This window comes from Penicillium longicatenatum (genome assembly GCF_028827895.1).
Source record: "Penicillium longicatenatum strain IBT 33135 chromosome Unknown contig_6_segment0_segment0, whole genome shotgun sequence".
Classification (NCBI taxonomy): Eukaryota; Fungi; Ascomycota; class Eurotiomycetes; order Eurotiales; family Aspergillaceae; genus Penicillium; species Penicillium longicatenatum.
In genome coordinates, this window is record NW_026643123.1 from 4671385 (window position 1) to 4684471 (window position 13087).

The following is a 13087-nucleotide window of genomic DNA, read 5'->3' on the forward strand; positions in this document are numbered from 1 at the left end:
TGCGCGGTCTGAGTCTAAAATGTTGGAATTAGGAGGCCGCGTATGCACTCTATAACTTGGGTCAGACTAGACGAAATTGCATTTCTCTATACGGATTGTACCAAGACTACATAGTCTACTTGATACAAGCAAACCAGACCAACAGTCAATACGATGTACTCCATCTTAAAATAAAGAACGCCATCACCAACTATAAATAATAACTCTCCTTATGCCAAGACAGCCTCGTACTCCGTACGCGTTGCCGGAATCGGTCGAGAGTAACAAGCCTCTCCGATGTGGGTCCAGGTGATGTGGCGGACCACGCAGACTCTGCTTTCTCTACCACGGAAACGCCGGCTCTACAGCCACCATTGGCGATAGCGAATACGAATCCTGTTGGGAGTCGTCGTCATCTCAGGAACCGTGACCATTAGTTCAAGCCGATTCTGATTCTGATCAAATAGATTGTAGAGGTACCAATTCCTCTGCAAGTAACATGGCAATCATCGTCTTAAGATCCGAAACGAACGGTTTAAAAACATAAACGAGCGGGCCATCTCCGAAATCCCGAGCCAATCCAAGCTCGTACATCTGATACGTAGGGACGGAAAAGTCGGTCGATCGATTAATCAATCTCCACTCCCCACGCTGGAATTGGCAACTGGCCACACGAGATTACGATAGGCCGGCTTTCTCTGTTCTTTAATCCACTCCGCCCTTGGCTCGTTGACTCCACGTCTTTCTCCTGACCTTCTCTTTCTTCTCTGTACATATTCGTTCGTTGTGGTGTATATACCCTCCTCCGACATCCTTGGCCTTATTGTCACGCCCCCCTTTTTGTTGCGCGCCGGACTCCCGCACAACCCGCCGAACGCCGAAGCCCTCTTGTACCACGTCGGGTGCTGTTGTATATATCGGGGCATGAAGTGGGAGGCTGCGGGGAACTTTTAATACATTGATATCCGAGTGATGCGGTTCCCTGTCCCGAGTCTACTGGGCCTCTTTGGAGTACTGTCAGCCACTGCAGTCTCCTTAGTCCATGGAGAAGGAGAAGGAGAAGATCAAGGCCTGGAAACCCAGGACCAGCCGCCTCATTTCTTGAGCGTGCGGCCAAGTCTTGCCAAGCTCTATGACAGCGAATTGAACATCCCGACGAAGAAATATTTCAGTAAGTCCAATTCCATGCAATCGCAATGATTTTCCCTGAGCATTGGGTCCAATCTTGGAATTTTGACTGACTCGCTATGATTTTAGCGGAATCAAGGTATGCTTTGACATGAAAAGTGGAGAGTGGAAAGATAGATCGAATGCATACTAACTTTGCTTTTTGGTATTAGCTTCCACCATCACTATGATGGCCGGTATGTATCTGCAACACCTTTTATCTTCTCTCCTTGCATGCGCTGACGTCGAGTCCAGATTTGCAAACTCAACCTTACCCGCAGACAAAGTCACCCCATATTTATCAAACCTGATTCAGACTTACCTAAACACTATGAACTCAATTGGCGCTGAGACATGGATTATGCATGGATCCCTCCTCTCATGGTGGTGGAACCAGAAGGTATGCAAAGGGTGGCATGTGGGGTCTACCTGCATATGCTAATGATCTGCAGATCTTCCCCTGGGACAACGATTTAGATGTTCAGGTTTCGGAACCGACAATCCACTTCCTGGCTGACTATTATAACTTTACCGATCACCATTTCGACATCCCTGGCGTTGAGGGCGGCCGCACCTACCTTCTCGAAATAAACCCCAACTATCTCGTCAAGAGCACCAAGGACAAATTGAACGTGATTGACGGGCGATGGATTGATAAAACATCTGGACTTTTTATCGATATCACAGCCGTTCGCCCGGATGACGAAAAGCGAAAGCGTGGCTATCCCGAGGCGCTTATGTGTAAGGATAGACACCACTATGATGAAAGCGACATATTCCCTCTCCGAGACAGCTATTACGAGGATGTCGCCGTCAAGATTCCCTACGCTTATGCCGCACTGCTCGCCGAGGAATATGGAGCCACGTCGATGACCAAGACCGACTTCCAAGGACATCATTTCAGCGACGAAAGCAAGCTTTGGGAAAAGTACACACTTAAGGTGAAGCGTTTTCTTCGACGAGGCTGGCGCGGTATTGATTTACCCAAGCGGTCTGGTACCGACTCTCTTATCCGCATGGATGATGTTTGAAATGCTTTTTCTGCATATTTCTTTTTGATCTCCGTGATATTCATGGAAACCCGATTTTACATTTTTGCATTTTCCTGGCGTTGAATATCCGTTTGGACTTGAACATAATCTGTTTGGCATTGTACTGATATCGATTTGCATGTACATATTATTCTGATGAGCATCGGTGTTTCCAAACTTCATGGATGAGCTTCTACTGCGACGAGCTTTTATATTTATGAATCAATAGCACGTTACTGAACCTTTTTGACCTTGTCCAACCTTATGCGTTAGCCCTAAAACTTCACCAATCACGGAAGTTTCTATAAAAAGTGCCAGGCTGTCGGGGTTAACGCGCATTTCCCAAATAGGGCAATGAAAGCCCATACCCCGGGCTGACTCACCCCCAGTCACATGGTGGGCCCCTCAAGTGTTTGCGCTTACTCAAGACTTCGGCGCTATTGGAAATTCTTCTTATCTGATGGAGGAATTTGGCAGGCGAGCTCTGACTCTCCTGCATCATGTCATTCCACTCGACTTCTGAAGGAGGTAACCACTCCTCCAGCGATAATTCTCCGAATGGGGTACCACCTGCAGTCCCCGCCACCGCCCCGCGCCCGTCAATCGATTCCGCGAGCTCACGAAGCTGTGTAACCTGCCGCCGTCGCAAGGTTCGCTGTAACAAGCGATCGCCCTGCTCCAATTGTGTCAAGACAAATGTCGAATGTGTCTTCCCTCCACCAGGTCGCGCCCCACGCAAATCCAAGCGCCCGCCCGATGCGGAGCTTCTTTCTCGCCTCCGACGTCTGGAGGGTGTTATCCAGCATTTGAGTGATAAAACTGGCGAGGCAGGCTCAGTTTCGAGTCTATCACCGATACAGACAGCTTCTTCTACTCTTCCGTCTGCTGCCCCTACCAACACGACCGCCAATACGTCACCACCTGCATCTATAAATCCTAAAACCTCCGTCGATTTCAAAGCTCAGAACGGTGTTTGTCCGTTTGAGGATAATGACCCCAAGAAGCTTGCTCCAGGCAAATTTGAGAATGAGTTTGGAAGACTGGTCATTGAAGAGGGTCGGAGCCGATATGTGAGCAATCGACTGTGGGCCAGCCTTGGAGATGAGGTATTTTTTTCTTCTCTACTCCCTATCTTTCGAAGCTTGGACAACCTGCTAACGACCTCAGGTCGAGGAACTTCAAGATATTCTCGATCATTCCTCGTCCGAAGAGGAGGATTTTCCATCCCCTGATACCTCCCATTCGGGTTCTCAGGATGGCTTTCTCTTTGGTTACCATTCCCTAGCACACTCCCTGCGAGAGTATCATCCACCGCTACCCAAGGTCTCAAAGTTTTGGGAAATTTACAATGAGAACGTTGCTCCCTTAATCACCATTCTTCATAAACCGACCGTCAGAGGCCTCTTGATTGAAGCGGCGCAGCACCCCGAAGCCTTGGATAAGAACTCGGAGGCCCTGGTATTTTCCATATATCTATCCGCCATTGTTAGTTCAAAGCCTGAGGATTGTCTGGCAAAACTCGGAGAAGATCGAAAATCAGCCGTCAAACGGTATCGATTCGCTGTTGAACAAGCCTTGGCGAGGGCTGGCTTCCTCAACACGCAGAGTTTGGTACTTTTGCAGGCAGCAATTCTGTTTCTGATATGTATACGCCGAGAAGATGACTCCAAGTTTGTTTGGTCCATGGATGCTATCGTTCTTCGATTGGCTCAGGGGTTGGGTCTCCACCGAGATGGTACCAACTTCGCATTGAAGCCGTTTGAGACCGAAATGCGTCGTCGCCTGTGGTGGCATATCTGCCTTATGGATATTCGGTCCTCTGAAGATCATGGGACCGATCCGCTCATTCATGAGAGTATGTATGACACTCGGCTACCGTTGAACATCAACGATGATGATCTCTACCCCGAAATGACAGAGACACCTACGGAGCGAGAGTGTTGCACTGATATGACTTTTCTTCTCATTCGTTGTGAAATCACAAGTGCTTTGCGACGAGCAAACTATACTTGCCCCGGCAGTCGATTTCGTATGGGTGACCCCGGTCCATCTACGGAGCGTTGCGAACGGATGATCCAGATAATCAACAATCGGGTTGAGGAAAGGTACATCAAGCACTGTGACATGAACATCCCTCTTCATTGGGCAGCTGCAACTGTCGCACGACTTATTTTGGCCAAGTTGTGGCTGATTGTCCACCATCCCATGACCCGGAAAGATCGCTCTACCAACGTATCCCAAACAACTCGTGAGAGCTTGTTCCTGACTGCCATCGAGGTCCTCGAGTTCGGGCGTCTTCTCGAAACTGACCCCAAAACAGCCAAGTGGGGGTGGCTATTCCGAACCAACATGCAATGGCATGGAGTCGCATTCGTTCTATCAGAAGTATGCGTCCGACCCATTTGTCCTGTCACAGACCGGGCCTGGAATGCCATTCACGCTCTTTACTCTGATTGGACCATATATGGTTCACATAAAAAAGGTATGCTTTGGCGCCCATTGGATGCTTTGATGAAACGCGCCGCCGCTACTCGAGCCAAAAAGCAAGAAGAGCTGCGAGAAAAATTTGGACCAAATCCTCAGCCATCATTTAACACGACTCCTGATTTTGCAACTACACACCATCACACCCTCCCGCAAATTCACATGCCTCTGGACTCACCATCCATTTCCCCTGGTGCCTCAAGACAGCTCTCGATGGCTAATGATACTGGGAGCATCGATCTCAGCAATGGGCCATGGGGTGCATTGCGGAGCATCTTCCCTGATACCAATATCTTAGCTCCGGCCACTGCCGATAATCCACCAATGGCAGATCCTGTTACTGCAAACATCCTGCCTACAGGATTGTCATTCAATTCTCCCATGGGCATGAGCAACGAATTCATGACCCAAGACAATATCACCGAACCAGCTCCCTTGAATTGGGAAGAATGGGACAGTGTCATGCGAGAATTCCAGATGGATGTCGAAAATGACACCACGACCGCAGGAAACGTTTCCAGTGTCACCGGATGGTTTGCATAGTTCAAGTCAATTTGGACTTTCTTTTCTCTTTGGCCCTGGGCGTGTTTTTCTTGACACATTGTGCTTCTGTTTATCATACCCTCGGCGTATTTATGACGATTTGATGACCACTGTCACTTATGGCTTATAGTTGAGCTACCATTGATTCCCTCCACTCAAATGTATGATACCACTCTTCTCTCCTACTAATGGTCCATGACCGATCAACAGATAATTACAAGTTACACAACTCGGTTATGATCTTTCAGCTACCCAAAATTAGAAATACCATTCACAACACTTTCAGTTTAGGAACAAATATAGTTGCTAAAGACTACCAAGTAACGCGACTGCTAGACGCCGAGGTCAGTGGATATACGCTGCTGCGACCACGCACATCAACGGAAACCATTGAAATGCGCCTGATTCACACTTATGTCACACTATTACGTTTTAATTTTTCGTTTTCGACGAATACCAACCTCAAAACATAGTAATTCTCTTAGTATACAAGAGTCGACTGTTCAAATGTCAGATAAACTCCTTGGTGGGCCTATCTCACACGTGACCCTCGATAACGAAGCTCCAAGCTGGCATCATTGATATCCGGTTGATCTCCCATCCCCCACGCCATTGTTTCTCCTAGAAATCTCAATTTCCCGGGAAACGAAGCTGCACTTTGTGTTTCAAAACCGGAGTATTTCTAAACGTCAAAATCAATACTAAACCTCATTCACCCTTCAATTCCACAACGATGCCTGCCAAACGACACGCGGCCTCAACGGCCTCCGCACCGGTACCTTCTACAACCTCAACTCTTTCTTCTGGCCCTGCGACCCTGAAAACCAATTCCTCGGTCCTCGATATTGCCAGCCATGTCTGGCAGCAGTACCTCGCCAATACTGCGCAGCGCACATTGCTCCTCGACGCCTTCATGGCCTTCCTAGTTCTAGTCGGCGGACTGCAGTTCGTATACTGCGTCCTGGCAGGAAACTACGTATGTCGCCCCTACAAAAAACAAATATTCAGCCCATCCATTTCAAGCCCATATGCCACTCAAACCTTCTCCCCACGCATTATAGACCCCAGGACAACATTTCATTCAAGGTTCCATACTAACTTATATCTAGCCCTTCAACGCCTTCCTGAGTGGTTTCAGCGCCGCAGTAGGCCAATTCGTCCTCACAGCCTCCCTCCGCATGCAGACTAGTGGCTCCGGCTCGGCGTCATCGAAGCCTAGTTCGAAGGGGAAGAATGCTCGTTTCGCGGATGAGGATACCGAGGAGGATAGTGGTATTTCGCACGAGCGCGCGTTTGCGGATTATATCTTTGGATCGCTCATTCTACACTTCTTCTGCATCAACTTCATCAACTGAGCGAGCAACTTGCTGGTTATTATGGAAGATGCTTTGGGCTGGGCTGCTCCTTGATGGAGATTAGCCGGCTGGATAAAACTATGAACCGTGACAGATGTTCTTTGTTTTCTTGTGAGGGCTCGTTGTGAGTTTCTTTGAAAACGAATTTTTGTCATCTTGTTATGTCGGTTGACTTGAACTTTGGTTGAAATTGCATGTTTCTTTGTATAAAATATCAATGCAGCGAGTTATGTTTAAGATCTTGAGCATTTCGTAGTGTTTACTTCTGTGGCGTAGAGGTAGGTATCTGGGTATCTTGTTGGGTTGATATGGATGCGGGCATTTGCATAGCTTTAGAATGCTTTTGATATTGTACAATGTTTAGGTTGCCAATGCTAATGTTCAGTGGAAGACTAGAACGTCCGACCTGGTCTTCTGGGAATTTGAGGCTTTTTCACAACACTGCCCCCAGAACCTCCACCATTGGCGCCAGGCCGAGACGATGATGAGGATGAGGAAACGAGACCTCCGGCCTTTCCAGGTTTCTTAACGACTGGGCGTCGCACGGCGGTTTTTCCACCGGCTTCGATCTCCCCTCTGCGTCGAGTGGGATCATTACGTTCCTCTTCACGCTTCTTCTGAGCAGCGGCGCGCTCACGATCCTTCGCCATCTGTTCTTCGATTTCCATTCGCTTGTTGAATTCCAGCTCAGTGACCCGTCGGTCACGCTGAGAGTAACCCTTCTCCTTGACGGAGTAAAAGACACCACCGAGTTCAGCGAGCCACTAGATTCAAAAGAGTCAACTGATGTCCCAAAACCGAGCAGGAGAAGTGCGGAATACAACTTACATGTGGGTCCACAGCTGTTACAGTGGACATGTACTCCTTGGCGGTCAAGATCAACTCGTGGTAGACGACGTACTCTGGAACATAACCAAGACCGTACAGAGCACTCGTCGGGTGCAACGCCATGGTCACGCTGGTACGGAGGTTAATGAACTCTCCGATACCCTTCACGCGCGCGGCTTGGTGGTAGAAGCCTGAACAGATACATTTTCGGATGACATCCCAGTCTGTCCCACAGCTGACAAGAGTCATCTTTTGCTGTATCATGATATCGTATAATTGGTCGCGGACTTCCTTTGCACGTCGGAGCGTTTTCCCGTGGAGAAAGTGTCTGACACACCATCCATCAGAAAAGCCGTTCGACTTCCACTGTGTGTAGACATGAAGCAGGGTAAGATGGTCTGACTCTGGAACAAAGAACTTCTCACGGGCAGAGTCGGACTCCTCCTGTCGCTCCTTTGGACGATAGAAGACATTTGGGACCGAAAGCATAGAGACAATGGTCAGCATCTCCTCACTACAGCCGTATTCTTCCGAGGACATGATGAGAAGCTTGGCAAGAGGAGGGTCCATAGGGAACGGCGTCATACGACGACCTAAATGGGTCAAATCGCCCAGGTTATCTAGGGCCCCGAGGGACCAAAGCTCGAAAAGAGATGTGGAAATTGTTTCTTGTGGCGGAGGGTCCATGAAGTCAAAATCTAGAAGATCCTTGACTCCTAGCGACTTCAACAACAGCACAGTGTTGGAAAGGCTTGTGCGTTGGATCTCAGGAATTGTCGCAATGTACAGCTCGTTCTTGTATGCGGTTTCAGTGTACAAGCGGTACGCTTTTCCTGGGCCTGTTCGCCCAGCTCGTCCAGATCGCTGGTTTGCATTGGCTTGGGAGATTGGTGTAATCTGTAGGGTGTCCATACCCATACGTGGATTATACACCTTGAGCTTCGAGTATCCCGAATCCACTACAAACATGATACCATCGACTGTCAAACTAGTCTCCGCAATGTTTGTGGCCACAATCACCTTGCGAACTCCCGCCTCCGCCCTCTCGAAGATTCTTGCCTGTTGCTCTGCTGGCATCTGACTGTATATAGGCAGGATACTGAGCGGCGGGGGATCATTCAGTAGCTTTAACCGCTCCTCGACCAGTTCACACGTTGCTTCAATATCCTCTTGACCTGTCATGAAAACCAGGATATCACCTTGGCCCTGGGAAACGTGGATGGCCAAGACCTGCTTGACTGCACTATCAACGTAATCCTCACAGGGCGTGCGTGAGAAGTGGGTATCGACTGGGAAAGTTCGTCCGGGGATAATAAATTCGGGTGCTCCACCGTAGAAACGCGAAAACCGTTCTGCATTCATGGTAGCGGATGTCACAATCAGCTTGAGGTCTCTGCGCCGAACCAAAACCTTTTTCAAAAGCCCCATCAAGACGTCGGTATTCAACGCACGCTCGTGAGCCTCGTCCATGATAATGCACGAATATTTATCAAGATCCGACTGGGTTAAGGACTCTCGCAAGAGCACACCGTCCGTCATATCTATTTCAATAATGTCAGAAGTTGTGCTTCAAAAACAAAATCATGATCCAAGGAGACTCACATTTAATCATTGTTTGGTCACTGGTGCAGTCCTCAAAGCGAATGGCATATCCAACGAGTCCACCAAGATCAACCTCCATTTCCTCGCTAACACGTTTAGCGACACTCATAGCCGCCACGCGACGAGGCTGCGTGCAACCAATCATGCCAAACTTCGAATAACCGTCCTCGTGAAGGAATTGTGTTAACTGCGTAGTCTTTCCAGATCCAGTTTCACCAACCACAATAACAACCTGGTTATCCCGAATTACTCGCAGGAGATCCTCGCGCACTGCAAATGCGGGGAGGTACTCTCGTTGCTCGCGCAGAGTCTTGCTCTTGCTGAACGAGCTAGCACCCCCCTTCTCTTTCTTCAGATGCTTTGCGAATTTGTTTCCTCCACCCTTGTAGACCTCCTCCACGGGCATGGCAACAGCACTATCGCCCTCGTCTTCCTTGACGCCCATCAGGTTTCCCAAAGCTGTACCGGCCATGTTCGTAGCTTCCTGGGCCTGCTTTTGTCGTTCGCGCTGCTGTCGGCGTTCCCGAACTACCTTACTTCCCTTCCGACTAAACACCGCCATGTCACTCTGCGGGTCTCGAACAGCGGATATAGGTTCCAGCTGCTGGGTGAAAATAGTACGGCCATCGAGGAATGGGGGTCGAAGGTCGTGAACTAGCAGGTGAACTCGAGTTGCCTCTTCATCGTCGGGCATGAAGTCACTCTCCATGTTCCGTCTTTGCGCGATACCCGATGTGAGCATGCGGTTCGTCTCCCAGTCGTCATTTTCCTTGCGCCTGGCATCTCGTATCTGGTGTGGGAGGTGCGAGTCGTTTTTTTGCCTTTTGGCCGGCGGGCCCATATCGTCGCGAGCCATTTCAAGGTGAGGTACCCGATTGCCGGGTCAGATCAGCTTGAAGATGAACTGAGAGGGTGTCGCGAGAGAACGAATTCAATGGTGATGAATCTCGGGGTCGGAATATCAGACAAATGGTGCAAACCGTTATCAGTCACGTGACCTAACATGCAGTTCCAAATCGCGTGATATTTTGGTATTAGGTTGGCGATTTTCTAGAAATTTAGTGGGACTGAATACGATCATTTTGAATAAAGAGACTAAGCCAGGGCCCAGATGCTACTTGGTTGTCGGTTTCGTGGCGTAATTAGAGAGTAGTCACTTTATCTTAGTCTAGCCCTCCAAACATCACAGAGCGGCCCCGCATCGTCATCTCGACTTTTGAGCTCCCTGTGCCGCATTGCTTGAAACTCCCACATCGCCGCCATGTCGAGCCAACAGCAGATTGACCCAAAAAAGCAACAGGGTATGACGCTACCTGACAATCGCCCTGCTCCAACTGCATGCTAATCTATTTCCGCCGTCTCAGAGCTGCAGGCCCAGTACACGAACTTTAAGAACACCCTTCAACAATTAGCACAGAAGATTGGCGATATCGAGCAGGAGGCTGAAGAGCACAAGTCAGTTTTCATGTGACATATCTCATTTTCCAATTCTCCGAGGCTGGAATCACACTGTGCAACAAGGGACAGTGGTCGGCCTCAGAGTGAGGATCGGGTTTGGTCTAATGGATGCTAACTCGACACTTTTTGATCATAGGCTTGTGATTGACACCTTGAAGCCTCTCCCCCAAGAGCGCAAATGCTTTCGCATGGTGAACGGAGTGCTAGTCGAGCGCACAGTTGAAGAGGTTCTCCCAACGCTCCAGACCAACTCGGACGGACTGCAACAGGTTTTGGAGGATATGCTGAAGCAATACAAGTCCAAGCAAACCGAGTTGGACAGCTGGAAGGTGAGTCTATCTGACTTTTCCTCGCCCACATTGCATCATGGCTCTCATAGAGTCATGGCACGGAGGCCCAAATCTATGCATGGTACTGACCTTCTCTCGTTTCAAATTACAGAAAAAGAACAACATTCAGGTCGTGCAGCCTTAAATGGGGTTGTCTCATGTAAGATTTGATTGCCGATCTTCTCTAGGCTGGACCAACCACCCACTTATCTGTGAGGGAGCAAGAGATACTGGCGTTAATGGGAATGACACAAAATTAGAATCTAGCATGGTTTCATTTGATCATGACGGAATGAAAATTAAAACGTGACACAATTTCTACAAAAATAAACCTAACAAGCCTTGTTATGAGCTTAGACTAGCCTGTCGAAGACTAGAACCTTGGTAAGAAATGTACCTAAGCAGCAACGGTCCCCGTGGACTGCGATGGAGAAACTTCAATTGTATTCCCCGAACCATGAAGTCTATTACTCAACTAAGACGCCAGATTATTCGTCCCCATACCACTAGATCCATTCTACAGTATAAGAGGGATACTTGCTTGTAGACCTGGAATTACCTGCGCTTCGTCATACAAGAGTCAAGGGTATTGAAATATTCCTAGTTATGCTGTATCTATTATCTATCAGAGACTCAGCGCTTTGCAGCAAAGGCCATACAACTCCACGTACAGTAAGAATATGTTCTTTAATATTCTCTCAGCATTGGACCTATTCTGGATGCCAGAGAATTTACCTTATGATATAAGATGAGGAACCCAAATTGATGGCTTCTCATCTGATGAGCAGACATATTGGAACTCTGGAAACCCGCACGCTCATTCTCTAGCGATTTGCGAAAATAGCTCAACGGTACAAAACCTGAGTATCGACCGAGCCAGTTGGCTATAATGATCGGTGGGTTATGGGGGAGCTGAAGTGGAAAAGAAATGTTATCGAGTATGGCCTAAACCCCGATGTATCTATCCTGCATGCATAGATCCTTGTGCCTTTTCTGGCATCAACGGTACCTCCAAGGTTCTGTAACATTCCATGGATTCTTGGTCCAGACACAACTGAGGTATATATATAGAGTTTCAAAATCTCATTACTTCTGCAGGGCCAATGCAAGCCTGAGTGCCTGAAGACTGAGTCAAATTCTCGGGTCTTCGCGTTGGGCCCGAAGAAACGTAGCCCATGCAAGAGAGTCAATCATGCCGTCATGCCGTCATGCCAGGTCATAGTATGGCAGTGTTTGAATAGTAGAATGGCAGATTTCAGAATCTATCTTGAATCTATCTATATCTTAGGTGATAATTTATGGTCTTTTAGATGCCCTGAGATATAGGGAATGTATGAAAATTACAATGTATTACAGTAATGTATCTCCATTTGGGCCAATGTTGGTGATATAAACATGTAAATAACAGTAAATACAACCCTCCCGCGATCGGACGAGATTGCGACCGGGAGCTCATGGAAGCTCTCCTCTCTTTCTACCCTCCATCACCTCTGGAAGCGATTCTCAACTTATCAATATATCGCAGTGAGGAGCTGGCTCTATCATACCTCTTACCGTGACTTTGGTGGTCGATGATCTGATCTAAAGCTTGCATCTACATTGTAAGTACGGAGTAGCCAACCCGAAGGCGTCCTTCGATCAGGGAGTTCTGGTTCGCCAATTGACCTCAGGCTGGACGGGGACCCTCTTCCATTCGCGCGCTCTGACCTTAAAAACCAAAAACCCCAGACGAATCGGAACAAATCAGAGTTGAAATCCAGTTCGTTGGATCTTCTCTTTACCCGAAAAAGGTAGCTCCCCTTGCCCCCGTCTTAGTCCCCTTGCGCAACGTGCGACCGTCGGACAGTTGGGCTCCTCCCCCAAAATCCGACCCACTCTCGACGCTTCCCGTGTTGCATCCCGCGTCACGATCCAGCTGGCTTTCGCGAAGCGCGCATAATTGTTATTTGTACTGCAGTGACCGGTGCAACGCGATCGCGCTCCGCTGGAAGGCTCGAACCCTTTTCGTCTCCTGATCCTTTCCCTTTTCGGCACACGAGGCTAATCGGGTGTCATTGCGCGCGTCGTCAGTATAGGAAGCCACCGCGCATTATTGCCAAATCCCCCGCTTGGCTGACACTCTTTGCTGTGAAGCGGTTCGTACCCAGCCAATACCCACTCCCCTTCTTCCGATCTTGCGATTCTTGTTGGGCTGTCTGCATCGGAATCGGTCGCGCGCCAGGCACTCGGATCTGACGTGGTTTTGCCAGCAGAGCGACACACCCCCCAGTCTTTGTCGCCCAAACCTAGGACCCACACATTTTCCAAACCA

The 13087-nt window shown here is 48.7% G+C and overlaps 6 protein-coding genes across 6 annotated transcripts; 5 read left to right on the forward strand and 1 right to left on the reverse strand.

The window, feature by feature from the left end:
• Positions 1–951: 951 nt before the first annotated feature.
• On the forward strand, positions 952–2177 carry N7484_009936 (uncharacterized protein; the record flags this gene model as incomplete). The annotated part of the gene is made up of 5 exons (XM_057120323.1): positions 952–1150; positions 1237–1246; positions 1320–1343; positions 1402–1546; positions 1599–2177. 5 exons carry the CDS (start codon positions 952–954, stop codon positions 2175–2177), a joined length of 957 nt encoding a protein of 318 aa, XP_056969878.1.
• A 500-nt stretch (positions 2178–2677) lies between these two features.
• On the forward strand, positions 2678–5204 carry N7484_009937 (putative C6 transcription factor; the record flags this gene model as incomplete). The annotated part of the gene is made up of 2 exons (XM_057120324.1): positions 2678–3283; positions 3345–5204. 2 exons carry the CDS (start codon positions 2678–2680, stop codon positions 5202–5204), a joined length of 2466 nt encoding a protein of 821 aa, XP_056969879.1.
• Positions 5205–5937: 733 nt separating this feature from the next.
• N7484_009938 (putative oligosaccharyl transferase subunit Dad1) lies at positions 5938–6559 on the forward strand (the record flags this gene model as incomplete). The annotated part of the gene is made up of 2 exons (XM_057120325.1): positions 5938–6180; positions 6314–6559. The coding sequence occupies 2 exons, from the start codon at positions 5938–5940 to the stop codon at positions 6557–6559; spliced, it is 489 nt and encodes a 162-aa protein (XP_056969880.1).
• A 392-nt stretch (positions 6560–6951) lies between these two features.
• Positions 6952–9845, reverse strand: N7484_009939 (putative mRNA splicing factor RNA helicase (Prp16); the record flags this gene model as incomplete). The annotated part of the gene is made up of 3 exons (XM_057120326.1): positions 6952–7323; positions 7388–8928; positions 8990–9845. The coding sequence occupies 3 exons, from the start codon at positions 9843–9845 to the stop codon at positions 6952–6954; spliced, it is 2769 nt and encodes a 922-aa protein (XP_056969881.1).
• Positions 9846–10250: 405 nt separating this feature from the next.
• N7484_009940 (putative prefoldin subunit 2) lies at positions 10251–10921 on the forward strand (the record flags this gene model as incomplete). The annotated part of the gene is made up of 4 exons (XM_057120327.1): positions 10251–10290; positions 10354–10444; positions 10584–10776; positions 10889–10921. 4 exons carry the CDS (start codon positions 10251–10253, stop codon positions 10919–10921), a joined length of 357 nt encoding a protein of 118 aa, XP_056969882.1.
• A 1847-nt stretch (positions 10922–12768) lies between these two features.
• N7484_009941 (uncharacterized protein) lies at positions 12769–13065 on the forward strand (the record flags this gene model as incomplete). The annotated part of the gene is made up of 2 exons (XM_057120328.1): positions 12769–12911; positions 13029–13065. Coding segments are annotated over 2 exons (180 nt in total), but the record flags the coding sequence as incomplete, so codon positions are not given.
• Positions 13066–13087: the final 22 nt, after the last annotated feature.